Source organism: Suillus paluster (genome assembly GCF_016628075.1).
Source record: "Suillus paluster strain FC165 chromosome Unknown EDB91scaffold_29, whole genome shotgun sequence".
NCBI lineage: Eukaryota > Fungi > Basidiomycota > Agaricomycetes > Boletales > Suillaceae > Suillus > Suillus paluster.
In genome coordinates this window covers 1-26,751 of record NW_024537589.1, presented here as the reverse complement: position 1 = coordinate 26,751, position 26,751 = coordinate 1, and the positions used below count along the sequence as shown (strand labels likewise).

The 26,751-nt window shown below is 48.5% G+C and overlaps 6 protein-coding genes across 6 annotated transcripts; 3 read left to right on the top strand and 3 right to left on the bottom strand.

Annotated features, from left to right (window-relative positions):
• The first annotated feature begins 1,247 nt into the window (after positions 1–1,247).
• On the top strand, positions 1,248–3,622 carry EDB91DRAFT_390506 (major facilitator superfamily domain-containing protein). The gene is made up of 10 exons (XM_041327085.1): positions 1,248–1,617; positions 1,764–1,783; positions 1,839–1,946; positions 2,002–2,087; positions 2,136–2,148; positions 2,199–2,420; positions 2,473–2,850; positions 2,897–3,013; positions 3,068–3,208; positions 3,267–3,622. The coding sequence occupies exons 1-10, from the start codon at positions 1,456–1,458 to the stop codon at positions 3,457–3,459; spliced, it is 1,440 nt and encodes a 479-aa protein (XP_041176654.1). The 5' UTR covers positions 1,248–1,455; the 3' UTR covers positions 3,460–3,622.
• A 242-nt stretch (positions 3,623–3,864) lies between these two features.
• On the bottom strand, positions 3,865–6,264 carry EDB91DRAFT_1248854 (cytochrome P450; the record flags this gene model as incomplete). The annotated part of the gene is made up of 14 exons (XM_041322986.1): positions 3,865–4,043; positions 4,102–4,130; positions 4,186–4,224; positions 4,292–4,546; positions 4,601–4,861; positions 4,910–4,976; positions 5,024–5,111; positions 5,163–5,296; positions 5,380–5,492; positions 5,545–5,686; positions 5,748–5,791; positions 5,842–5,930; positions 5,988–6,082; positions 6,138–6,264. The coding sequence occupies 14 exons, from the start codon at positions 6,262–6,264 to the stop codon at positions 3,865–3,867; spliced, it is 1,662 nt and encodes a 553-aa protein (XP_041176653.1).
• A 3,265-nt stretch (positions 6,265–9,529) lies between these two features.
• EDB91DRAFT_1202864 (cytochrome P450) lies at positions 9,530–12,327 on the bottom strand. The gene is made up of 13 exons (XM_041320678.1): positions 12,130–12,327; positions 11,983–12,077; positions 11,844–11,932; positions 11,749–11,792; positions 11,550–11,687; positions 11,349–11,493; positions 11,022–11,293; positions 10,908–10,974; positions 10,595–10,855; positions 10,278–10,532; positions 10,180–10,212; positions 10,093–10,121; positions 9,530–10,038 (listed from the first exon to the last, which is right to left on the bottom strand). Exons 1-13 carry the CDS (start codon positions 12,254–12,256, stop codon positions 9,860–9,862), a joined length of 1,734 nt encoding a protein of 577 aa, XP_041176652.1. The 5' UTR covers positions 12,257–12,327; the 3' UTR covers positions 9,530–9,859.
• Positions 12,328–14,299: 1,972 nt separating this feature from the next.
• On the top strand, positions 14,300–17,125 carry EDB91DRAFT_1135690 (MFS polyamine transporter). Its single transcript, XM_041318813.1, has 14 exons — positions 14,300–14,562; positions 14,616–14,788; positions 14,839–14,922; positions 14,978–15,069; positions 15,126–15,241; positions 15,288–15,318; positions 15,367–15,430; positions 15,482–15,593; positions 15,649–15,765; positions 15,849–16,009; positions 16,066–16,160; positions 16,211–16,271; positions 16,365–16,431; positions 16,560–17,125. Exons 1-14 carry the CDS (start codon positions 14,339–14,341, stop codon positions 16,627–16,629), a joined length of 1,467 nt encoding a protein of 488 aa, XP_041176651.1. The 5' UTR covers positions 14,300–14,338; the 3' UTR covers positions 16,630–17,125.
• Positions 17,126–18,913: 1,788 nt separating this feature from the next.
• On the bottom strand, positions 18,914–20,569 carry EDB91DRAFT_1248851 (uncharacterized protein; the record flags this gene model as incomplete). The annotated part of the gene is made up of 6 exons (XM_041322985.1): positions 18,914–19,017; positions 19,068–19,254; positions 19,315–19,380; positions 19,428–19,861; positions 19,908–20,178; positions 20,435–20,569. 6 exons carry the CDS (start codon positions 20,567–20,569, stop codon positions 18,914–18,916), a joined length of 1,197 nt encoding a protein of 398 aa, XP_041176650.1.
• A 601-nt stretch (positions 20,570–21,170) lies between these two features.
• On the top strand, positions 21,171–23,645 carry EDB91DRAFT_1054154 (KRI1-like family C-terminal-domain-containing protein; the record flags this gene model as incomplete). Its single annotated transcript, XM_041313808.1, has 8 exons — positions 21,171–21,273; positions 21,334–21,522; positions 21,574–21,635; positions 21,689–22,110; positions 22,158–22,415; positions 22,470–22,672; positions 22,736–23,124; positions 23,178–23,645. The coding sequence occupies 8 exons, from the start codon at positions 21,171–21,173 to the stop codon at positions 23,643–23,645; spliced, it is 2,094 nt and encodes a 697-aa protein (XP_041176649.1).
• Positions 23,646–26,751: the final 3,106 nt, after the last annotated feature.

Below are 26,751 nucleotides of genomic sequence, written 5' to 3'. Positions count from 1 at the left end.
CAGGCTGGCACTCATTATAATAATATTCGCGTCGGTCTCCCATGCCTGATAACTGGTCCTTAGAACTGGAAGAACAACCAGTTCTCAGGCATTTTATCGACAGTTATTTTTCTTCTCCTTTTGAAAGACATGTCAGTCCCCTCCACAATGCACTCCTCCCATCACGCCAGACAGACTGGCGCAGATGGTCTGGACACTAGACTGCGGAAACCGTCTACCCACCAATGGATGTCTACCTCCCTGTGGTTGTGAAAGAGGGCCTGCATTCCTATTTATCGTCTTTCGCCACCTTACTGATGCGCCTGACCAAATAAAATCAACCTACTTCACCAGACAGCTTCCAATTAACTTCCTTCACACGCCTTTCTGTATTGCGCGGCGCGCTCCGCCGGGAGCGAGACGTACAGACGCAGCATGAGCGTCACGAGGACTTGTTCTGGTGAGGAATGTCGACTGTTGTGGTCGTATGATCATGAATCACTGATCTTCAACTAAAGGTGTATCGATATATCCTGCATGTCAGTCCCCTCCATCATTTCTTCCTCCATCATCGCATCATTCCTGACACACAGAACAAGCAGAGGCGATCTTAACTCAGGCCGGGACTCATTGATATTCGCGTCGGCATCCCATGCCTGAGAAGCGGTTCTCCAGCCTGCGCGCCATCGCTACCAGTCCTCAGGCAGAAGCTGGAAACTTTCGAAAGTGAATTTTCCTCTCCTTCTGAAAGAGTCGGCCCTGCCTTATAATCATTGCATGATCTTTCATCCCCTAGGATAACACACACGATGGTGTTCCCCTGTGGCAGACGGTCTCGAAATTCTCTCCCCCACCGAACGGGACGTCCACGTCCCTGTGTTTGTGAAAGAGGGGCAGAAGAGTGTGACCGTGCAAGCCGCCACTCATTAATTTCTGTTTCAGTATCTCACGGGATAACCAATTTTGACAGAAGCCGAAGGTGAGATTTACCTCCCCTTGTGAAAGACATCACCGACGTCTTATGCCATACACCATCCTCGTCAGGTACTTACTACGCCCACACAGGCCACCACTGAATGGGGTCAGTGGATAATCTCAGGCGTGTCCGAGGCCCTAAGTAAGTATGTTGAATGCTTCCATTTCATATATTATAATCCGGATTGTTACTCCGCCGACGATATACATACTACCCAATGCGGGTCTGCCAGGTTCTGCCAACAATTCCGTCCGTGCTTACGCAACACTATTCTGCGTCAAGCCAATCATCAACTCTCCCTACTCCACTGCCACGCACGCATGATAATCACTAAGCGAACCTTCTTTGTCAAAGGTTCCTGTGGGACGCCCGTTAATATTTAATCGATGACCTTGAGACGACCATGGTTCCCCTGCAGCGAATTCCGCCTCGTTCTTCTCACGTAGCGTCACCGAGAAGAGAATTATCGACTCTTCCTGCTGTGTTTGTGTTTTTAAACGATGTCTACTATCAGCGATGCGAAATCGGCTGATCCCATTGACATGATCGATGAGTCTTCTAGCATACCCTCAAGCCGTGCCCGTCGTGATCTCGAGAGGAGATTGGTGAGGAAGCTCGATTTGCGTATGTCCGTGATCGTTCTTTTGAATGCCCTGAACTTTGTGAGTTTCACCTCTTTGGCGAACTCTATCGGTATTTTTTTTTGCATCAGAATGAGTCCGTTGGGGTCATAGACCCTATGTTGGACATTTTTCGTCATATTTTTTCTTTCGTTCGAACCTGGTACTTACTGCGTGCTGTTGGTTAGGTCGACAGATCGAATGCTAGGTATGTTACGCGTCGTCATACTCCCTCATAGTATGTAATCTTATGATGTCTACAGTAGTGCTAGGTTGGCAGGTTTAGAGCAAGACCTGCACTTGCAAGGACAACAATACGCTACGATCTTGTCCATCGTATATGTGGGATACATTCTCATGCAACTGCCAGCGTGAGTTACATTCATCATCTAGGGGTGAGGTCAACGTGAATTCTCTTTCTTTCAGGAACATGTTTCTGCACTGGCTAGAAAGACCTGCTATTCTGATTCCTTCTACTATGGTGATTTGGGGCGTAATATCAACATTAACAGGTTCGTCGACGCTGGTCATTCATAAAAACGAACGCTAATTGCGCCCAGGGATCACAAAGAAGTACGCATTTCTATTTCGCATCATTCTAGTCTGTAATTATTCGACCCAAGTTATACGGGGATTTTTCTCGCCCGTTTCTTTCTTGGTTTTGCTGAAGGACCCTTTGTCCCTGGCGTTCTGTTTCTTATATCTGGATGGTACAAGCGAGACGAGCTCGCCGTGAGAACGACTCTCGTTTCTTGTGGAAGTGTGCTCAGCGCTGGGTTCGGAGCCGTTTTTGCGTCTGGTATACTTTCAGGCATGCAGGGAACACTTGGTCAAGCTGCGTGGAGGTGAGAAACAAACGTTTCTGTTACTCTTTGAAGCTGAAATATATATCTGTAGATGGTTGTTTTACATCGAGGGCAGCGCTACCGTCTTAGTCGCGATTTGTGCGATGTTCTTACTACCTGATTTCCCTCACAACACCAAATGGCTCACCCCGGAGGAAAGAACGCTAGCTATATCTCGTCTCGCAGAAGATGGCTATGGAAGGCCTGGCGATCTTACGAAACGGACAACCATGCAAGGACTGTGGGATGCTGTGTCCGACTGGAAGGTGTGGTGGCTTTCACTCGCATTGTTCATTCAGTTTGTATCGTTGTCATTCGTCATTTATTTCCCGACGATCGTTGCGACTCTGGGATATGATACGAGTGTAACATTGCTGCTCGTCGCTCCTCCGTGGGTGCTCTCCACGATAACCTCATTTGCTCTTTCAAGGTCAGTGATCTGTTTCTATTGAAAATCGCGTCTCATGGACGATCAGGTACTCTGATAAGAAGCGAAAGCGTTACATATACGTTGTGGCGTCGAGTTCAACAGCTGCCCTTGGATTCATCATATCTCTCTGTACGATGAACACGACTGCGCGCTATATTTCGATGTGAGCAGTATCATCGTTCATGAAGCAGTGGCTCTTGTACTCAGAGACGTACAGGTTCCTGATGGCTCAAATCAGTGCCGGACAAATGGTGCTATGGGGGTGGATGGCCAACACCTTTGCCAGAGAACCTGCGAAGCGAGCTGCTGCTATCGCTATGATTAATGGACTGGCGCAGGCAGGGAACATCGTCGGGTCGTTAGTGACATCGATCTCTCGCTCGCTGATCGTCCACAAATTCACGCGTCTCTAATAGGTTCGTATGGCCGATCAACTGGGGCCCTTCATATCGGTATTCCTACGCCATCTGCTTCGCAGCGCTTGGAGTGTCAACAGCCATGTTTGGTGTAATGTATTTGCATTTGAAGCGTTTGAATGAGCGGATGGAGAGGGACGAGCAGGATACGAAGGAGCTTCAGGGCCCCGTTGGTTTTAGATATCTGGTGTAGTCTACATGGGATTGATGCGACGCATGTGGAAGAATACTTTGATCAGCTATTCCGCGACCAAATACTTACCCAATCCCACTGAGGAGATAAGTCCTCGAATCCCAGAGCAGCCGAATTATAATATTGTGCCGTACCACTTCCACTTCACTGTGGCGACTCTTTCGGAAAGTTTCCTTGCCCGACTTAAGGGATGCTCAATTCTAAAATGTCATTGTCGCTGTGCACTTGACCTTACGGTCATCCTAAGTAGTATGAGCGCAAGAGACAGTGAGTATACTTCTGCATGAAACAGTGACCGCACACGGCTCTACATATACTGGTATGCGGGCACAAGAAAGGAGTCTCAGAAAGCCAGGACATTGCAGAAAGTTATGAAAGACGCCACACACAACATTCTATCATAACCTACCACCTGAAATCATCCTCCCTCGCCAGGCGCACAGTCAGCGGCACCTGCGGCGTCACGCCATCCCCAGCGGGGGGCTTGACAACAGGGACATGGAACACCCAGAGCTTCCACTGTATCTCCTTGTCTGTCGGGAGCGCGAAGTGCAGACGCACAATGAGTGTCGCGACGACTTTTTCTGGTGGAAAATAGTGTTAGTTATGATTGTCAACTACACATGGGTGGTATGGACGTACTAATTTCAATTTCGGCGAATTTGAACCCGCTAAGAATTGTGGTGGTTAGTCAGAAGGACGGCATGGGAGGTAAAGGACTGACACGCAGGAGCGGTTGCCGCTGAGGAACTGTCATCCTGTGCACTGAGTTAGCACGCATACCATATACTGAATGAATTCGGGGGGAAGGAAAGCGCTGTCAGCTACTCACATGTTGGAGTACACAGCAGGGAACCGCACGCCGTCCTTGACGCCTAGGGTAGGTGCAGACTGTCCTTGCTCCTCTGCAAGCCACCGCTCAGGGATCCACTCATTCGCGTCGGGACCCCATATCTCTTTATGGCGGTTCGCAGCGAGGATGGAGATGATTGCATGGCTACCCTGCGGCATCGTCACGGTGGACGTTTCTACACCGGCCCGTGTGCGCACGGGGAATCGTAGAGGGAGCGATGTTGTTTCGGTTGTTCTGTACCGTGCGCGAAATTAGTAGGCATAAGTGACAGGCGAAGTAAGGACGTACTTTCGGAGCATAATTGGGAAGGAGGGGTAGAGACGGAGAGTCTCCTTGATGACGCCATCGAGGAACGGGAGGTTGTTGAGGACGTCGTAGGGCAGTCTAGCGGATGTGGTGTCGTCGTCGTCCTGATGCATCGAAGATTTCATGGCATCGCGTATTTCGCTTCTGAGCCTTGCTTGAATGTGGGGGTTCATAGGCAAGCAGGTGGATGCAGCGTACGAAGTGCGGCAGTAGGTCGTGTCGAGGCCAGCAAATACCATGGAGCTGTAACGAACTCAGTCAAATGTTTGAGAAGATTGACCAAAGATCTACTTCATTTGCCCAAACATCTCAGCATCCGTCAGCTGGTTTGCTTTGGATGACATGGAATTGGCCTTTACTGTGTGTGCTTGAGCAATGATGTTCGCGATTGTCCATGGAACTTACGCATGATATTCATCATCGACGGTGGCGAACGACTGTCTTCACATGACATATCCTCAGCTTCCACGTCCGATTTCTTCTCCGCAAACGCCTTTCAACTGGCGGTATCCATCGTCTCCACGATGTGGCGCAACTCCCGCACGTGCTTCATAAACTGCGTCGGGATCCAGGGTGCTGTGACCAAATCAAGGACTCTCCTTGCCCAGTATGGCGAGCAGTAGCGATTGACGAGCACCACGAACCGTCGTAACAAGGTGGAGTTTTGAGTACAGAGGCCTGCAGCGCGTTATGTTATAGTTTGGGAAAATGAGGGAAAAAATGAGCGGACGCACCCCATCATCCGCAGCGCTTCGACGTACGCATCATCATCTGCTGCTGAGAGGCTGTTGGAGGGATACCCAAGGATGCATTGACAAATGCCGTCGAGCGCGCAGCGGGAGAGCCATGGGAGAACAGTCGATTTCTTTTTGTGCTGTGCGATCTGTGTCAATGGATGGTTGTTTCTAGGTGCGAGAGCGCAGTACGTACAGCCGTCAGCGGGGAGTTTGGCTGCGAGGGTGGATGTCAGTCTCTCAGCGATTGGGTGCAGTGTGGGCAGGAGGCGTCGCATGTTTATCGTTGAAAAGAGGGGGTTGAGAAGTTTGCGTTGCCGGCGGTGCTGTTCTCCTGTAGATATGGAAAAACCGTCAGAATAAGAATTGTTGATGTTTACCAGGATGTGCCGCACCGACAGTGCCTACCAGGCCATCGCCAAATAAGAGTTTGTTCGACCTTGATAGCACCCAGTCAATGCAGTATGAGAAAGGTAGCAGGATACTGACATAATGAAATCCTCAGTCTCTTCAAACATGTGCTGGTCTTTGACAACCATGTGATATAATGCGCGTGGGTCGGCAAGATAGACAAGTTCCTAAAGAGAGGAGCGTTCGTAAATGAATAACCTGATGTACGTGTCGAAGGGACTTACGCCGTATGGTCCGTGGAGCCTGACGGCCCCACCATATCTATCTACAATGCCCACGCAATATTCGATCCCATCTTCAAACAGCCTGTTGACGTTGCCTGTGTGGAAGTCAGACACGGAGGCCAAATGACGAGGAGTACATGATTGAAGAACCTAGCAGCCAATGACCCCTGTCGGGTCCATCGAGATCGATTCCCTGCTGTTCCCGCAGTAGCACATGGATGGCCTTGTACAGAACGAGAGAGAAGGTTCCGACCACGCAGACTTGGAAGAGCGACATGGGAAATTGACAGGGAGGTAAGACGTGCTGTTGATATATATACGGCCAGTGTTAGCCTGGGCTTAGGAAGTACGCATGGTTGCGTGTATCACAGCACTGTTCCAATGATATTAATCTCGACTTGAAGTCGAACGACATGGCGGATGGTAGGGATATGACCACGTACGTACGGACGAACACTTTGTACACAGATTCGTGTCATATCCAAAATGCATAACACATGCAACCAACTATAGCGCCCTTCCCCTGCAGCATGGTGGTGGTGCATTCGTGATGCAATGCATAGTTATGCTGATGCATGTTGCCCTTCCCCCACTTTGATCGTCAAAAAAGGGGCACTGCATAGGAAGATGAGCGCATCAGGAAAACCATCGGTTGTTTTTGGGACTCTGTGCGAAGACCGAGATATGATTTCACCTTTATCTTTATGACCATTTAGGCGCCAATATTGCGACGACTGCTGCGGTTTGGAGTACTGGACAAATCGTAACGTTTTGCGTTTTGGATTTTGCGCCACTTTTGCTTTCAGTCAGTGAGTTTTGATTTTGACTTTGTTCACGACTGCACCGCTTGGCAGACATGGCAACTTGAGTACTTCTCCATTAATGTAAGGATTGTTCCTTGAAGCTCCGACCAAGCTCCAAAATGAAGACGATCGACGTACCTACGCGTCGACGTCGTCCATGTGATTCACTGATGCGAAGAGTAACACTCTTCGCAATCCGAATTACGTGGATACATTCCCTCTCCATTCTATCTCGTCATTTTACCTTGTGCAGATTCCCGTCCTTCACCGAGTATTTTCACCTCGCCGCATGATACCTACACTCGTTCTGCTTTAGTTTCTCGTTCGAAAATATATATATACAGCTCATGTACACTTAGATTGAGCAGCAGAATCCCAGACGCTGATTCCCCGCTCCAAGCTCGACCGAAAGCCTCACAGACACTCTCCGTCCTATACGTTTTGCTATACGTCTCGATTACCTTCGCACTCGTTTCGTTTCCGCTTCGTTTCATGACATTTCCCCTTCGAACTCAGTGACAGCCTTACACCATAGCACTATGATTTGATTCCAGTGGTGCTGGCAGGCTGAGTGGAAGCACTGTATATCCTTGCCCGAGCATGTATATGTTGGCACTATTTATTCGTATCAGACTCACTCGTGGTGAGCCATATGCCTCGAAATCAATTTCACTAAGTACTAATGCAATATGCATTGTGATGCGAAAACACACCATTGAAGTCTACATTACAACGTGAATCTGTATATCGTATCTCTCGCTTCCAAGACGCATGATTTGCATCACATTGGCATCCACCAAGTTCCTTGCATGCCTCCTATGTTCAGCTTCATCGCCAGGAAAGCATCCTCAGTGCTTGTAGCAAGATACCTTAAATGCACCTTTCTGCTCGTCCTGTTCCACTTGCTTTAGACCATCCCGTTGAACCACGTTACGCCAAAAGGCAGTGATAATGAAGCATGCTTCATTATCTCGGACAGTATTTATACTGATTATGGGAACTCAGGTAAGCCAACGGGCTTACACTCCCACGGTCAAACGGAATGTGCACGACTCGGACTAGCCTATGCTTGGAACAACGCACATGTGATGAGTCCACCCAGCCACCGGTATCTGTCTTAGGCTCGTGACCAGCCTGGCGTAGGTATACTACCACAGACAGGTCGAGTAGCCTAGTCACGTCAACATTCTTATCTCTCAAATTCGTAGTCCAGACTGGTTATCGTCAAGTCTCTATCTGTCTATATTTGCAGCTAATCGATGTTCCCTGGGGTACCAGTACGGACCCGATGAGCTCAAATGAGCTCTGACCTCTGATGGCCTTCGGTCTTTGCAAACCGGAGGTAAAAACATACCAGGTACCGTATGTCTTATGACTCTTATCATTTGCACGAGCTGATCGATTGGTTCTTCATAGCCAAAGCATTGCCTTGGTCGTTCACCAACATCACCTCCCTATATCCAATTCCATCTTGGGGTCACAGTCACCGCACCCTCCTAGACAATTTATTCTTCTCCCTAAACCCTTGAAGCTGTCACCAACCTCACCCTCGTTCGCGACGCCATGATAGGTTCCTCTCTACCCTCCACCTTGTCCAGATTGCAGAATCTGTGAGACCACTCACTTACATTCCGCACCTTCCGCTTTCCTAGCATCTTCTTCCTGCGTCATCTTAGTAATCTCCCGATCAGCGGTTCTCTGATATATTGAACCCCTCAGTGGCGCCATCCAATGCACGTTGTTGTCTTTCTCAGCACTCACACAGCTCTCGATTTCCAATTACAACCTCCAAAAGCCGATGCCTTCCTCCTTCCGACCATCATGGGTCGGAGTCATGACTATCATTCCATGTAATATGCAAAACATCTAATTTTGATTTTCCTGAATTTTGAGACCATGTGGATGTTGGACTGTCTGATTATGGCTCAAAATTCAGGGGTCTTCCTGCTAGTAATCTGCAAAGTCAAGTTTCAGCAAGAGGAGATTTAATATGTCCTATGCAGTACAAGACGTTGATCCTTCCTCTGTATCATCTCGATTCAAGAGGATAACTTCGACCGAATGTATGTTCCGACCTCCCTGCAATGTATTTGTTATGCTCCAGGTGTAACTTTACTACTATGAATGCTCATCTAAATCTATGTTCTAACGTCCTTCGTGCCGCCGTTAAACGTCAGTATTTTGCAAGTCCTGCGGGTCAAAAACACCCAGTTCTAGACAGATATCTGAAAGGGGAGGGGGTAGGCCTCCTTCTACTTATTATTCAAAACATGTTAAACATCCCTTTGAAACTCCACGACGATGTTGGTACTGACGCTGAGTTACTGAATTTCTAACAGCTCACAACAAACTCGAAACTTGACATCAGAATCTAGATGCAATCGGTCTGCGGTTTAGATAGTGTTTCTCAATCGTGACGAAGTGCGAGGCGACACTCCGACTTTTAAAGTTTGAAAGTCTAATTACTACGGAAAGTCATACAATTAATATCCCTGTAGGAAGATCACATTCAAAATTACCATTCTACTTGTACAGTGCATCGTTTCTAGGTAGTCTGGATATGCCTGAGTAAGTTCAGTGTAATATAATGTTCGAGCTCTCTGGAGATTTTGCATATTATCTGGAATGATAGTACAGAGCACGGCGAGTGGCAGATGCAGATCGTGCCAGTTCTTTGCGTGATTAAGGGATGACTATCGTCATTCTACTGGGTCTGGCTAGGGAGACTATTGCGTGTTTGTGAAATTCTTTGCATCGACGTGATCGTGTCGTCTGTTCTTTTGTTTCATTGTCTCGCGTCATGCTATCGTCATTTAAGACCTGAGAACTCTTACAGTGAATCGTACAGCTCTACTATGTAGTTGCATGGAGTGGTACCAACAAACATCATCTATATCTGAATATAGTAGTATGAGCGCATCGAAAAGACAGTAAGTAGTACCACCATGTACTGCATGAAATGGTAACAAAACACAGCTCTATACACGCTAATGCGTGCGCATAAGATAGGAGGACGTTATAGAAAGTCGTGAAAGAAGCCACTGTCCACACGCAATGCTCTATCATAACCTACCACTTAAAATCTTCCTCCCTCGCCAGGCGCACGTTCAACGGGACCTGCTGCGTCACGCCATCGCCAGCGGGGGGCTTGACAACAGGGACATGGAACGCCCAGAGCTTCCACTGGATTTCTTTATCCGTCGGGAGCGCAAAGTGCAGACGTACGAGGAGAGTTGCCAGGACTTTTTCTGGTGGAAAAGTAGTGTTAATAGTCAGCTGCACGTGGAGTGGTACAGACGTACTCATTTCCATCTCGGCGAATTTGAACCCGCTAAGAATTGTGGAGATTAGTCAGATGGACATGATCATATGAGAGGGAAAGGACTAACACGCAGGAACGGTTGCCGCTGAGGAACGTCATCCTGTGCACGAGTTAGTACCATATATTGAATGAAGTGTTGGGGAAGACAACACTGTCAATACTCACATGTTGGAGTACACGGCGGGGAACCGAACACCGTCCTTGACACCTAGGGTAGGCGCAGATCGTCCTTGCTCCTCTGCAAGCCACCGCTCAGGGATCCACTCATTCGCGTCAGGACCCCATATCTCTTTATGGCGGTTCGCAGCGAGGATGGAGATGATTGCATGGCTCCCCTGCGGCATTGTAATGGTGGACGTTTCCACACCGGCCCGTGTGCGCACGGGGAAGTGTACAGGGAGGGTGGTTGCTTTGGTCGTTCTGTGCACCATGCGTGAAATTAGATATCTGCATGAAGAGTGACAGGAGAAGAAAGGACGTACTTCCTCAGCATGAATGGGAAGGAGGGGTAAAGACGGAGGGTCTCCTTCACGACACCATCGAGGAACGGGAGGTTGTCGAGAATTTCGTAGGACAGTCCAGCGAATGGGGTGGCGTCGTCCTCGTCCTGATGCTCTGAGGACTTCATGGCATCCCGAATTTCGCTCCTGAGTCTCGCTTGAATGTGGGGGTTCATGGCTAGCAAGTAGATGCAGCGGGCTAGCGCGGCGGTAGTCGTGTCGAGGCCAGCAAATACCATGACGCTGTAACGAAATCAGTCGACGTTTGGGACGCGCGGATGGTCCGAAGACCTACTTCATTTGTCCGAATAATTCAGCATCCGTTAGCTGGTCTGTGTTGGATGTCACGGAGTTGGCTTTTACTGTTTGCATGTGAGCAATGATGTTCTCGATTGTTTATGGGACTTACGCATGATATCCATCATTGACGGTGGCATACGACTGTCTTCGCATAATTCATCGTCAGCCTCCGCAGCTGCTTTCTTCACTGCAAATTCCCTTCGACTGGCACTATCCATTGTCTCCACGATGCGGCGCAACTCCCGCACGTCCCTCATAAGCTGCGTCGGGAGCCAGGGTGCTGTGACCAAATCAAGAACTTTTGTTGCCCAGTATGGCGAGCAGTAGCGATTGACGAGCACCACGAACCGTCGTAGCATCTGGAGATTTGAGATCAGGGGCCTACAGCATGTTATGTTATGGTTTCGAAAGAAAGACGACCAATGAACGGACGCACCCCAGGTTCCGCAGCGCTTCGACGTATTCATCACCCTCATCATCTCCTGCTGAGAGGCTGTTAGAGGGATACCCAAGGATGCATTGACAAATGCCATCGAGCGCGCAGCGAGAGAGCCATGGAAGAACGTCGATTTCTTTTTGTGCTGTGCCATCTATGTCAATGGATGGTTGTTTCTAGATGGGAGAGCGCAGTACGTACAGCCGTCAGCGGGGAGTTTGGCTACGAGGGTGGATGCCAGTTTTTCAGCAATTGGGTGCAGTGTGGGTAGGAGGCGTCGCATGTTTGTCGTTGAAAAGAGGGGGCTGAGGAGTTTGCGTTGCCGGCGATGCTGCTCTCCTGTGAATAAGCACATACCGTCAGAATAGGAGTCGGTTAATTTCGACGGGGTGTGCCGCACCGACAGTGCCTACCAGGCCATTGCCAAATATGAGTTTGTTTGACCTTAAAAGTACCGAGTCAACCGGAATGAGAGAAAAGGAGAAAGATACTGACATGATGAAATCGTCAGTCTCTTCAAACATCTGCTGGTCCTTGACGACCATGTGATATAGTGCGCGTGGGTCGGCAAGATAGACAAGTTCCTGGAGAGGGGAGGGTTCGCAAGGGCCAGTAACCTGATGAAGGGACTTACACCGTATGGCCCATGAAGTCTCACTGCCCCACCATATCTGTCTACAATATCGACGCAATATTCGATACCACCTTCGAATAGTTTGGTAACGTTGCCTGTGTGCAAGTCAGACGGTGCAAAATGAGGGAGATGACAAGATTAAAGAACCTAGCAACCAATGACCCTTGTCGGGCCCGTCGAGATCAAAACTATGAGATTTTCGCAGTAGTAATTGGAGGCCCTTGAAGACAGCGAGAGAGCATGTTCCGACCACGCAGACTTGGAAGAGGGACATAGAAAACTGGGGGGACAAATCGCGTCAGGGACGAGCGGTGCTGCTGTCATGATATATATATTGCCGGTTTTAGCTGCTAAACCATAGGCGTGCCATCACAGCACCGTTTGAAATATTAAACTCGGAGCAGAACGAATAGCGAATAGCAGGTTATCTTTCACGTACGATATTGCTGGCAATGCCAGGAATTACTCAATTGGGAGGGGCGCTCGGTAGCGCCCGCCTTTTTGCTCCTATCATTTTACTGTGAATAGTATACACTTATTTTCTCTAGCCCGTCAATCACGTTGCAATCGTCGAATCCAAGCAGTCGGAGAAGACTTGAAGAGGTCCGAGGACAACGTCGTAGCGCCCCCTTAAACGCGCACGTCTCGATTGCTATGACCATATGTACATCGACTTTCTACATACATCGCGGGAGCCTACTTGACTTCCGCCAAGTAGGGGTAGACGACGGACAACGTGCCTGTTGATATCATAGACATCGCGTACGTGACGTGACAACGTGTCACGGCGGCATTCGGACTTTCACACGTCAATTGCTATGAGCACCTTTTCGACGAAACATAGTACTGACGCGATTAGAGTCTTTGAAGACTTGAAACTATTATTAGGACGCCGTGCTTAGTCTCCCATTGTGCCGCGATTGTATCATACTATCTTTTGAGAAATTTCAATTCTTGCGACACAAATTGAAGCCGAAAGCTCCGGGAAACTTTGCCGCCGGGACAACGGCCTAATGACTGTATTGTCACTCGTAAAGCTGTTGCCGAAGGTTATCCGTTGATAAGCTTAAAGTACAGGCCTGAGAAATGACGACTCGGGCATGACTCGGGCATGGGTCTACACCCGAATTCTGCTTTGTCTCACTACGCCGCTCCAAGATCCATGTCTCACTACGTTATAGCTATGACCCTTATCGCCCCATGATGAACGTAGACCACAGTCCAGACTGATGTTGTCAATTGACAATCGAACCTGCTCGGCCTCGGCGTCGCTTCCGATGCTGAGGCTGCTCGCAAGTTGCTCGGTTCGCTTAACCACTGAGTTGCCATAACTAGCTTCGCTTCTGGAATAGAACGGCTTCAGTCTTTCAACTTGATAATGATTGCGGTAAACTTTTAATAAAGGCTTGGACCCCGAAAACTCTACAAATCTCGATTGTGTAATATCATTATGTCTTCGTCGTCGTCGTCGTTGTGTTCGTCATCGAAACCGATTGTATACAGCCGCGAACAGGTTGAGCGAGGTTGCACGACGCCGCCGCATCTCCATTTGTTTGCCACCTAAATCTACTCCTGTCTAGTAACCATCGTCATTGGCTGTGCCTTTTCAAAATCATTTGGCCATTCCTCAATCATACATGATTTCATTATTCCTTAATGACACATGATCTCTTCGTGTTGCGGCCAATGCTTCAAAACCGGGCGCCGGACCAACCTCTTCGATGAGTCATGACCCTAGGTGGTCAGCACCTAAACAAAGTCGATGTTGACAATGCATGCAGAGGATGAGACGGAATCCTGATACACAGGAAGCTGCAGGCCATGATTCAGAAGTCACCGCGCCCGATCGGAAGGAGGTCGGCAGTCTAGTCAGGTCCAACTGGCCCTAACCCGAAATCAGATAGGCTTGCACACAGTGCAGAATGCCCTGAGAGCAGTGTCAGGCTTTTTCCGGTCGATTTATGGGTGAATGTCATCACCGGGTGTTGGTGGTGGACGCAGTTGAGGTCCTCTGGAATATTCATGTGGCGGCGGCGTGCTAGTACGACAAACTGTGCTGAGTAGCGAACTTCGACTCTGGCCGAGCTATTCGCCGAGCGGTGGTCGAGGTCCTTCTGTATTTGGTCCGGCTATGGCCTTATGAGACCCGATCTATATATGTCGGTATCGAAAACCAGGGCACCAGCAGCTTAACTAGGTTTAGCGCAAAGACCAAGAAGTTGATCCACCCTCGCCAATGACCGGAGGCTGTTACTAATTGCCCGTGAAGGGCTTAACACGGCTCCCATGCGCAGCCCTGCACCACTTATAAGTAAACAGGCATGAAAGAACCATGAGGATTGTTTGTTATTGAGTCATGTCTGCAGAACCCCCCTCACCCATGACACCTGATGTTGACATTGACGGACCAAATGTGCTACCAGACAATGCATCCCACACACCAACGCTCCACGATGAAGAGGGTGCTTCTCAGAAACCCTATGACACCGGTGACGGCAAGTTGCATACGACAACGAGCAACGAGAAAGACATTTTAATTGTTGACTGGGACGGCCCAAATGACCCCACCAATCCTAAAAAGTGCGTCGCGTGAGCATAGCAGCGTTTTAATTGGGCTTACAGTGATTGCACAGTTGGAGCCACAGAGGAAAATGGGGTGCTAGCGTCATCGTGTCGCTCTTCACATTTATCAGTCCAGTTTCTTCCTCTATCATCGCGCCCGCCGCTTTCCAGGTGGCTGATGAATTTGGGGTGAAAAGCGACATCTTAATATCAATCATGACATCCGTCTTCGTCCTGGGATATGGTAAGGCAATTTGGTAAAATTACCCCGCTCATCAACTGAACTACAACCAGCGTTCGGGCCTTTCCTTCTGGGTCCACTGAGTGAAATATACGGGCGATCGCGCGTGTTACAATTGGCAAATGCGTGGTATCTTGGTATGTGACCTTTTCAAGCTGACATATCATTTCATCCTCATGCTTGAAATCGTAGGATGGAATCTTGCCTGTGGATTCGCAAAGTCTGAAGCTCAGTTCATTGCCTTCCGATTCCTCGCTGGCCTCGGAGGCAGCGCGCCCATGGCGGTAAGGTTTAAATGTCTTTAATAGGAAGTATTCATTCTGAACGTCTTCCTTTTCAGGTCGGTGGTGGCGTTCTCGGTGATATCTGGCGACCGGAGGAGAGAGGAAAAGCCATCGCTGTTTTTTCCTTGGCTCCGTTATTGGGACCTGTTGTAGGACCTGTCACTGGCGCCTGGTTTGTGATTTTTCCGAAATTAATGACATTATCTAATTCTTCCCAGGATTGCTGAACGTTCAACTTGGAAATGGGTGGTATGTGATCTTTCCACTAGTTGAGGATTGTTCTCATTTCTATGGTAGTTTTATGCTACTTCCATTGCGGATGCAATTGTTCAACTTTTGGGAATGTTTTTTCTTAAAGAGAGTGAGTAATTGACTGGCCACGGTTCGCTCATCCTTACTGATTTTGTTTCAGCTTATGCCCCTGTCCTATTGGAATGGAAGGCAGTCGAGCTTCGCAAAACGATGGATACCGAGAAGGGGCCGTACAGAGAAGTCCGCACCGTTTTCGATGGTGATGCCCGCAAGTAAGTCCTTGTATAATTTTGGTAGGATGTTATCTGACGACAGCGATTCCTATAGCTGGAAGACCATCATGTCCAATGCGCTCAAACGCCCTTTCCAACTCTTTTTCAATGAGCCGATCGTAGTGCTCCTCAGTATTTACATGGCGTATCTATACGGAATCCTTTACCGTAAGTCGCTTGTTCCTGGTTTTCTCTCCCGAGTATGATCTCACAGTCCTCTCAGTCTTTTTGACAACATATCCAACGATCTTCCAGGGTATTTACGGGAGAATCGGTCGGAATCGCCGGCCTTCATTACATTGCACTTGGCGTAGGGTTGATGTTGGCGTCCCAAGTCAATGCGAAGTCGATGGACAAGATTTACGTTTATTTCAAGAATAAGAATGGTGGAGTTGGAAAACCAGAATTCAGATTGCGTTCGTCGTATTTCTTCTAATGTCTCCTTGCTTGAGTGCTCATTCACTGTCATCAGCCGCTATGTTCCCGGGATCTCTCCTACTTCCAATGGGGATGTTGATAGGAGGTTGGTGTGTTGAAAAGCGTACATTATGGATAGGTCCCGATGTTGTGAGTTTGATCCTGCAAGTACCGCCCCCCCATACTGACGGCTTCTATAGGGCAGCGTGCTTGTCGGAGCAGGCATTGTTCTGAATTTCCAGTGCATTCCAAACTTACATCGTTGACTCCTTTCACGCTCTATGCCGCTTCTGGTACGTATTCATGTTTATCTGGCGCTTCCATTGCATCCTATCTCACGTCTTTCGTATTCAGCGCTCGCTGCTGCCAACTGTCTGAGGTCACTCGCAGGCTTTGGATTCCCCTTGTTTGCTCCATCGATGTACAACTGCACTCGGGTTCGGCAAGGGCGATACTGTCCTTGCAGGTCGTGGCAATCGTAATCGGCGTTCCTGCGTACTGTTCCGCTTTGTTCCTCCCATCGTCATCTTTGCTGATCATGTCCTGCAGACCCTGGATATTCTGGCGCTACGGGGAGCGGATAAGGAACAACAGTCGATACGCGTTCCGAACACTCTAAGCCTCGTGTGGAATGATGAACGAGGGACAATGTAACAACACCCTTTGCAGCTCACGTTATTCATGTTTTTGGCATTCGTTCTCATAACTGTCCTTCTCTGTCTATGCCACTTTCATTCGATATTTACACTGGCTTTCATCACGCATAACAATACAAATAGATTATTAATTAGCCAGTTCTCTATTGCCTGAAGTTGTGAATCTTCTAGTCCCTCGGCATTTCTTGACATCACCCATCCAGGATCTCGTCTTTCTCGGCACTTGAACGACTGCTGGTCTCTGAGCCCTCCCGTCCGCCTTCTCACCGTCTGAATTATATGTCTCCTGTCTTTCCCACCGTCCCTAGCTCGCTCACGTTTGCAGAGCACGGGAATTGAGCTGCGAATGGTGTTTACGGGTCTTGGCAGTTTTGTGCATGGTCTTGAAGTCAACGTGATCGCGTCGTCTATTTTTCCTAATTATTTTCTCATATTTTCTCATTTTACGCACCGTGAAGCATTCTTACACATGCCGCGTTGTTCAGGGTCAAGCTAGTAGACTAAGTCACTGTTAATCTTGGCTTAGGGCGGAAGCAATATTGCAAATCAAATCAAATCAAATGATGCCGTTTCTTACTCCACCCATATGTACAGCTATCTTCAATATATCGATAGGCCAGAATTTGAAATATTCACTTCGCCGCTTTTATTTGTTATTGGAGCGATACCAAACAGAGGTGCTCATGCTAGCTACTTTTGTAAGTCGCTTGGGGAATACTAGTACAACGACTGCCGACCGTCGCCATCATACACGGAAACCGTCGACATATATCAGAGGCACCCGAACAGCAGTGGGTTGTTATGTCCACACGCGGCGTGGCGTCGAAGGCCATAGCACAAGTGACAGGATGCAGCCATCGAACAGTCAATCGAGTGCTTCGGCTCTCGCAATTCACAGGCTCTGCTGTTCAAAGACCTCTGGAAAGCGGTCGTCCACGTCTACTTACAGCACAGGATGTTGCAGTAAGTGAAAGCATGAAGACATTTTGAACAGTACCTTCTCTCATTTGTCGAGCGCACTCCTGACATCAGAAACTAAGTGAAGCCTCATCTGATGATGAGCACAACTTGCTTTGACAACATTGTAGCGTCTTGCACGGCAAGGGCTTCGTTGCTTGACAATGAAGGTCACCGTACAGTTGGTACTAGTAGTATAGTACTACCATCACCATGTGCAGATGGTGGCAAATATGCGCGCGCGCCGGAACATTTGTACCGCCCTACTATTTCAAATTCCGGTCTATCGATATGAAGATAGCTGTAAGCAAAAGTTGATATATTATTGAGATGTACACTGATAGCGGTGCGTGAAAATAATAGATTTTATAGCTTCGAGGTTCGACTTCGAGCACGGTCGAATTGAGTTTGATAGTAAGTGGTTTTGAACTACTCACACCGCCGAGGAAGCGGCATGAAGATGAGAGTTCTATGGTTGTTGGTGCCGAATATGTTCTTGGTTTTTCGAGGTCGTTCAACGATGTTGACGTCGATCGCTACAGCCTTGGGCCCGCTTGCATAATTTCCTGCTCCTACTAAGTAAACTGTTTCGTGCTCAGGCTTGGCAAGATCTTAGTAAGAGCAGCCTAGCACTCACCATGACTCGGACATGCTCGAGAGTCTTCATATGACAAACTATCAGTATCACAGGGTCCGATGGAACCGATTGCGAGTGCCCGAACGACGTGCATAGGTTGGATAAAGGTTGGATGAAGGCGTCAGTTTTGCCAGAGTCAATAACAGTGCCTAGCATGTCAAGTTAGGCTTAGACGAGAGAAGGGAAAGGAGGAAGTTGTACTGCAGCATAGCGGATGCATCAGGGTGAAGTAAAAATGGAACGAAGATATTGATGAAGTTGTTGGCAAGGTACGAGACAGCAGCGATAGTGATAGCAGCACGTCTCAGAATCAGAATCAAAATAGTCATACAGTCGTGCACTAATGTACTCGTACAGCAAGAGAAATGCAAGTATCATGTAAAGGAGATGCGAGGAAGGTATATGGTATCCGAACACGTTGAAGATCTAGACTATTGACCGAGTAGATCAGTCCTCGGTACAGACAAAGCGAAAATCATAACAGCTGGAAAGTGTGGTGCTTGCCCACTATGATATGTCGACAAACGGAGCTACCTGCGCGGCAGACAACACGAAGATGTCTCATTCGATGGCGTGGCTGACCGTGCGCACTGTCACTAAATGTATCGTCCAGCCGGACAACAAAGATAAATCATAAATCAAGAAATACCTTTTCAACAGCGGGTACTTCTCCCGGGATGGGTGGAATGAGACACGACACAAGAACCAGCATAAAGACAGTCCATTTTCACATCCGGCAACGGATGATTGCTCCTCTCTGTGTAAGAGCGTCAATACAGCATCTTCGTGACCATGAAAATGCCCTACCAGCAAGACAATACGGGGACCCGTCCTCCTTGTGACCCCACCACATCTCCTCCGACCACTCGTCCACGAGGTTGGCGAGTGTCTGGAGGTGCCCGTATGCGACCGGCTGGGGGACGCGTGGTCGGCACAGTGTGGCGAAAGTGAAAACACAGGCAAATATCAACAGCGCTATCAATAAGTTCAAGATCTGGTGAGTGTGTGAGGACGTTGTACCGACTGTTGGACAGTAAATACTAACCTAGTTTACATACGTGATGAATATAGGGGGCTCCCCAATCCTGGCATTTGCGGAAACGTCGAAGAGAGCGACAGCCTAACCATTCAGTCTATAGCGTTGATTGTTCAAGACAACCGATCAACGAATGACCCACGTAGCACAACCTTCAGGATGAAAAGGAAAATACCGAGGGGATTAATGAAAAATGCCTGCAGCGGGTTCGTCCTGTGAAGTCCTTTCCCTGTTGTAGCACATCTCCATTGCCTTTCAATTTGAATAATGTTCACGAGCTCGGCGGAATGCAGTACAAATGTCAACAGTCCCTGGACAACCACCAGGTTGACAAACGCCAGAATCCACATCAGAACACCGACACTCTTGATAGTGTACTTGAAGGAATAGCCAACCCTCCAATCAGAGAATGACCACGATTTGGACGTAGTGAGGGTGTTCTGTTCGCACCTGACGAACGCGGCCCATACAGCACATGCTACAACGAGCACCCAAAGAGACAATACAACGTTCCGGATGCTACGGTGAGCACTCCACGCTGAGGGCTGGACCTCTGACGGCTTCACTGGACCTTCAGTTATGTTCCCGGTCGGACACACTACGCATGCAACAGAGAGAAGCTGGAGTCAATTGCGTGTGATGGACTAGAGCAGCGATAAGGTCGAAAGGTGAGGAGCTCCATGTGAATATTTTGACAGCTTGCATCCCTGCCAATGCGATCGCTACCTGCAGAGAAAGTGCGATGCCCAAAATGAGGATAGGGAACCCCATGATAATCCCAGACTCTTGCCAGGAGAGTGACACTGAGCTGTAGGATATGATGATGAGGACGGCCATGAGGCCAGTTAAGGAGTGGGCCGTTAGGGTTGCGTCATCCACGAGCTGCGGTGATGCGCAGATTAGTGCTGCAAACAAGCCGGGATTCTGAGGCTAGTGCAGAGCGCAACGAGATGCTGTGCACGAAGCCTATGGACTCCGTGCATAATGTGACGATCAAGTTCATTGTCAGGCATAGTATCTGTAACTGCAAATTCCTGTGCTCCTTCGGTGTCACTCGAACCATACCCGTAATTCCGCCAGTGGAAATAATGACAGTGCCTGCAACGATACAAAAGCAGCTGACGATACTCGAGCATACCACTCCAGCAAGGGCATATGCGCGACTCGTCAGGTCACGCTGATAGAAATCAGTTCCAGTCACAGCAGTGGACTTAGCGTTAGATATTATCGAGTCGGTGTCAGGGAGTGCGTCATCTGCAAGAAGACTGGACATACTCGCAGTCTCCCGATGTTGTTCTTTTGGTTCGGAAGAAGCTTCCATAAGAGAGGTCAAGGTGTAGAGGAGGGCCAGCGCATTATGATCACACCGGGGCGGATTAAATACGATCTAACGCACCTTTGACATCGCCTCAATAAACAGTACTTCGAAACTGAATCCCAGTGAACTCGAGTTCCCGTACTCCACGAATCTTATTGGAATGAAGCAAATTCGGGGAGCGCCGACAGTCAATGTTCAACGTTCCATATCAACGCCTGGCATGTACTAGTTCGTCGAACCTGTCGTGTTCCATGGAGGTATGGAGAATTGCTGGGGGATCTTAGGTTTGGCACCAATCCAATTGTCTGGAGTTGGGTCAAGTCGCCTTTGGTTTAACGCCTTGACATCCAGACACAATCATGGCGTGGCAGCATGGGAGATTCGTCAGGCTCAAAGTCGCCTGTACTCTATGAATTCAAGCACGAGCGAAAGCTTCGCATCATTCATCCCAAGTTGTAAATGAAAACAGGAGCATTGTTTGGTCATATTAGAATTATGGAATTGTAACTCTTGTCCAAGTCAGCTCCAAGCAACTTCGAGTAGATGCAGACTAGTCATGCTTTCCGATTCCGATACCGAGGACATTCAAACCCTCACCATCAATGAACACTATGCAAAGGCGTTTGAATACAAGAAAGAGCGCGAGGAGCTCGCAAAATGTGCGTCCAAACCACATTCCTGTCTGACGTGACAGAATTAGACTAAAACATGACTGCCAGTAAAAGAAAAATATGGGTCCGACTTTGAAGGGGATGAGGATGAGGAGACAGACTCTGAGGACGCAGAATCTGAAGATGAGGATGGGGAAGAGCTCACGCCTGCAGTGGGTGCTGCGATATTGAGGACGCTAGCAAGGATCAGGAAGAAGGATCCGGCCATATACAATGCGGAGAAAAGTATCTTCGAAGGTGCATCGAAACTGCGTCTGTATTGACCCCCCCAGTTCTGATACTTATTAGAGGAGCAGAAGCGCACCGCCGTTCGTGCCCCCCAGGTGCAAGAGCGGAAAACCAAGGATAAAGTGAGAATTCTATGTATATATGCAATCCTACACTTCATGCCTTTCGTTCATAGTCAAAACCTCTTACTATCCGGCAAGCAGCTCTCGCGTCCGCTCTCGAAGCCAACACCTCCCGTTCGCCCACTCCAGAACCTCACATACCCACACACACCGAGGAGCAGCGTCAACTGCGTGACGAAACCCGCGCTGCATTCCACACTGCCGTTGATCAGAGTGATGATGACGGATTGCTTGTCCCGCGAGAGAAGACAAAGGACGAACTTGAGCATGAAGAAGAGGAATACAGAGAATACCTCAAGCACGCTGTTGGCGAGGATCTTGAAGGTCTCGTAGTGGTCGAGAATTCGGGGATAGATGCAGGGACTGAGGACAGTGAAGAACGCGCCGGTGACAAAGAGAAGAGCAAGACGAAGAAAAAGGGTGACAAGGCGAAGGGGATGTCCAAGCAAGAGGCTGATCAGGAGTTCTTGATGAAGTCAGTCATGCCTCCTCATGAATCGAGTCACCTCTAAATCTTCTCAGCTATATCCTCAATCGCGGATGGATCGACAAATCAGCAAGAAGGTTACCCACATACAAGGAGATCGTTAAACCCACGTCAAAAAAAGGCAAAGCTAAAGACTCTGTAGCTGAATCTGACCTCGAGGCTTCAGATGACGGACGAGGGGATGCCACGGACGGAGAACAACATGTACACGAGGAGATCATGGACGATGACGATGACTTCGTGGAGATCGCCGACGCTTTCGAGACTTCATATAACTTCCGTTTCGAAGAACCGTGAGTACCATTACCCTTTCCATTTCCTTGTATTTTACGCTGTTCGCCTACCAGCGACGCAGCTACTATCAAGACCTTCCCACGAAACATCGCCTCCACAGTACGCCGAACTGACACAACTCGGAAGGAGGGCCGCGAGCGAAAGAAGCAGCGCCAGGAAGAAGAACTCGAGAAGCAGCGTGAGGAGGTGCGAAGGTTGAAAGCTCTTAAAATGAAGGAAGTCCGCCGAAAACTCGAGCGCATCGGGCGTGAAGGTGGTGTCGAGGTTGATCCCAACTGCTGAAGGTTTGCTGTTTTTGTCACCTTATTATGGCTCTCAGGCTCAAATGTTGTAGCCTTCAGGGAGTTCGATCTCGATGCGGACTGGGACCCCGAAGCGCATGACAAGCAAATGACGGGGCTCTACGGTGATGGCGACGACTCTGACCTGGATCAAGAAAAGCCCGTGTGGGATGATGATGTCAATATCGATGATATCATCCCACCTTCGCAGCCCGCCGAATCATCTTCGTCTTCAAATAAGAAGAAGAAGAAAAAGAAAAAGAAGAAAGACGAGGACAACGACGAAGGAGTGGACATTGATGCCATGGATGCAGACGTCGTGCGTACACACGATGATGAAGAGGAATGGGATGGCACTGAGGAGATGAGGAAGCGCAAACTTGATGAATACATGGATGAAGTCTACGGGCTCGAGTTTAACGACATGGTAGGCCCTTTTTTCCGCTTTCTGGAAATTCTTATTCACGCGTATTGTCGCAGGTCGCAGGAATGCCTACGCGCTTTAAATACACCACGACTACGCCGCAAACATTTGCGCTTACCCCTGCGGAAGTCCTCATGGCCACGGATCAGGAACTCAATCAATACGTGAGCGTGAAGCGCTATGCACCTTACCGCGCGGAGAAGTGGGATAATAACCGTGGAGAGCGCCTCAAAGAGTTCAGGGAGAAATTGAAGGAACGTGTAGGGGCCACTGGGACGAGTCACAGGTCAGAGGATGCGATACCAAAGAAACGGGCGGGGAAGAAGGAGCGGCAGAAAATGAAAGCTGCCGCTGGTGCTGGTGCTGCAGCGGGCGGTTATGGTGATGAGGGGAGAGTGGGGGTCGACGGAGTGGGGGAGGCTTCCATTAAAATGCAGAAGATGATATTTGAGGAGCAGGAGGATGATGTCGAAGAGCCGGCAGAAAATAAGCCACCTAAAAAGAAGAGGAGAAGAAAGCTTTAAACGGGCGTTCAGGCAGAATGACAGATATCTGCAAGAAGGATGGAAATTTGGATAGCATGACATCCCAAATTGAACGATTATCTTCATTCGTCTAAAATCTGCCTAGGACTCCTAGGAGAGAGTAGTCACCAGGGAATCCTGTGCTACTAGCTTCTGTCTATCGGTCCTCGGAGGCAATAGTAAGGGTTCATCACGTCTGCCTCAGCGTCCACTCTCTCGAGCAACTGCTACATGGCTCGTCGATATTTCAATAACCAAGTACCAGCTGTATATTCAAACATTGGACGGAAAATCGACACTCTGCTGGCCTTCCCCTTGCAAACTGTCGCCCGCAGAACGGCGGACCGATGGGGCACGTCTCACATCGGGGCATTCGCGACTACAGAGGTGCGACGGGACATGGATGTCCCTAGACTAGCACGTATTGTCCTACATAGAGTCATCTCTCAATGGACATAAATGGAATCAAAAAAAGAAAAGAAAAAACTGTCGCCCGCAACGCTTTCGGTCAAGCCCTCGTGCCAGTGACAATTCAGCCTCATCAAAAGTCCGCTGACCTCCGCTGACTCGTGCCCTCCGCTCAACATTACAACGGTACCCCTCACTTCCACGGGGTCAACACCTTCTTACAAGTCGTATAATCTGAGATACTCATCCAAGAGACTCTCGGCTGGGGACTCCCTTTCCAACAGAAAGGCTTGAGGAAGCCCCGGTGCGCATGGGGAAGGTTGGATGCTCGTGTTATCTACAACTTGTTGTTATTCTCGTCTGCGCTCCAAACATTTTAGGCTAGCCTCATGGAGTCAGGTTTCAACATAAGTGCGTAAAGATAAGCGGTCGGGCAATTCTTGAGTGCGCTTCAAAGCATGCAGGAAAGCATAGGCCTAGGAGTGATCCAACCAATGTTCTGTCCACCCTGAGATGTGCCTTTATTGCAATGGTGGTTACGTTCAGTTCTTTCGTCTTGATAACGTGCTAAGCCTCGTGATCTCAGGACCGCTATGATCTGCATGCTTTCTAACAATGTGGCACGTGCGGTTGTATATCTTGATACTGACACCATGAATAGACGGCATTTGGAGTTTATTTATTGGCCCTTGCATCCGAGACCACTGTTGATGTCCTTGGTGTGTCCATCGTCTCAAAGTTCAAATATCGCTCAGTGGCCCCATGGCAGATGTGAGTACAGAAGTTCACTCTTGTTACAGATCAACATGGAACTTCTGGTTAACACGGATTTCAAGTTTCTCACTTGATCCGTCGGGCGCTCCTTACCCCACACACGTGCGCTGCGTCCTCTGCACAGGATACCAACACCCCGGCCAAGGAGCCTAAACAGGGGTTTATTGACAATCGTTTTATTTCTAGCGTGGCGTTCTGACCTTTCTCATGCGGCAGCCGGCGCATGTTCAGCATCACGCTTGAGAAGCAGCTGATCTTTTCTATGACCCTGGGAGGAGATAATATGGACCGCAGTCATTGTCTTATCTGGTCACGGCTCCAATAGTGAGCAATATAAAATAGCCCCTTTGCCAGGCTTTTCCTCCAACAAACCTTTCTATTCCCAACTAGTAGGTTGTCTGAAGCATCCACGAACCATTATGCGACTGACACATCCTTGCAGCACAATCGCACATATCATCATCACCATGTTGTCCTACAACACTGAGCAATGCAACTGCACCTCCACGTAAGTCTTTTCTTGCACTACGTTTCAATGGCAGGGTTCTAAATGTCTGTCAAAAGCTGCAACTGTGTGGTCGGTAGCTGCACCTGCAAGAACTAAGCGTTGCGCACAAGCGCATGCATAACCATTTTCTTTCTGCCTTTGCGCATATATAAACATGTTAACCTCGATTGTTTGAATTCTAGTGTTGTATTGAAATAAGCGTTGTTTGCAACAGATCTTGATAAAGTCGAAAGTAAAGACTGAACCGGTATTGTCTGAATGGCCTGAAACCACTACTTCGAGAACGCTGATACTTAGTATCAATGATATCGTGACAAGGACAATGTTAATGAACTAATGTCATCTTCAGCAATCTGCAAAAATATTAGCAAAAATTCTGTAGCTCCTCAACCACTTTGCGTGTTCTTTGGCGAGTTTGTGGCATTGTGGATTCATATCTCCTCTACATAGATCTCATTTTTACTGATTTTTAGGACCATGTAATGTGGTGTCGGAGGAAACCCGAGAAAATTCAGGGTCTACCCTCCAATCTGCAAAATACAGTCACGGGTTGTCACACCTCAGCACAGTACCGGGGTAGTCAACTTTACTTCTACTCTCTGTAGCGATGAGGTTGTTGGGTTTGTGCGAAATACAAGCGAGGAGGGACTGAATTTCTTACACATCTTCCGCGGTCTGTCTGGTACACGCTGTCGTTCTACCACCATATGTAGGACCTCGACGCAAGTGCCAAGAAAATTAAATTGAATTTGGATTCTGGTATCCCTACTACGGAATACCCATTATACTCCGGGTAAAACTTTGCGAATAACTTTGTAGGATCTTCAAGATCTGGGTGATTTGTGTTCGAGCAAGGTTGCAAAAACACAACTATTTCATCACTCGCAGCTACAACATCCAAGAAACTTTGATTCTACTGGTACAGGACATCATTTCTCGGTACTCTGCATATGCCTGAATCTTTTCGACGCCAGTCGAGTACAATATTGAGGTGCTCTGACCATTTTGCATATTAGGTACCCTTTGCAGAATCCAGATAGTACTAAGTACTCCCGAGATTCCGATGCACCTCCGCTCGTGATCGTCATACCTTAGAGCTGCCGACCTGTCACCCAGGTTTCTTCTGCTCTAGGGCGGTATGTGCACGTACGTGTGTGTTCCCAGGTGTTCCCTCGCATTGACGCAGATTTACCTCCTACAGGACAGAACTATTGTCATGTCTAAAAGCTAAAAATTTAAATTTAAAAGGCAATCAACCGCTATGACGTCGCTAATTGTGAAGCCCCTCTTTAGCAGCATATATAGGGAAACCTATGGGCAAATCAATTGCACACATTATCAGGCATTACCCACGCGCAGCATAACGTCGCTTCAGCCATGGAAATACCTGATCTGCAGGCCACATGTCTTGTAAGA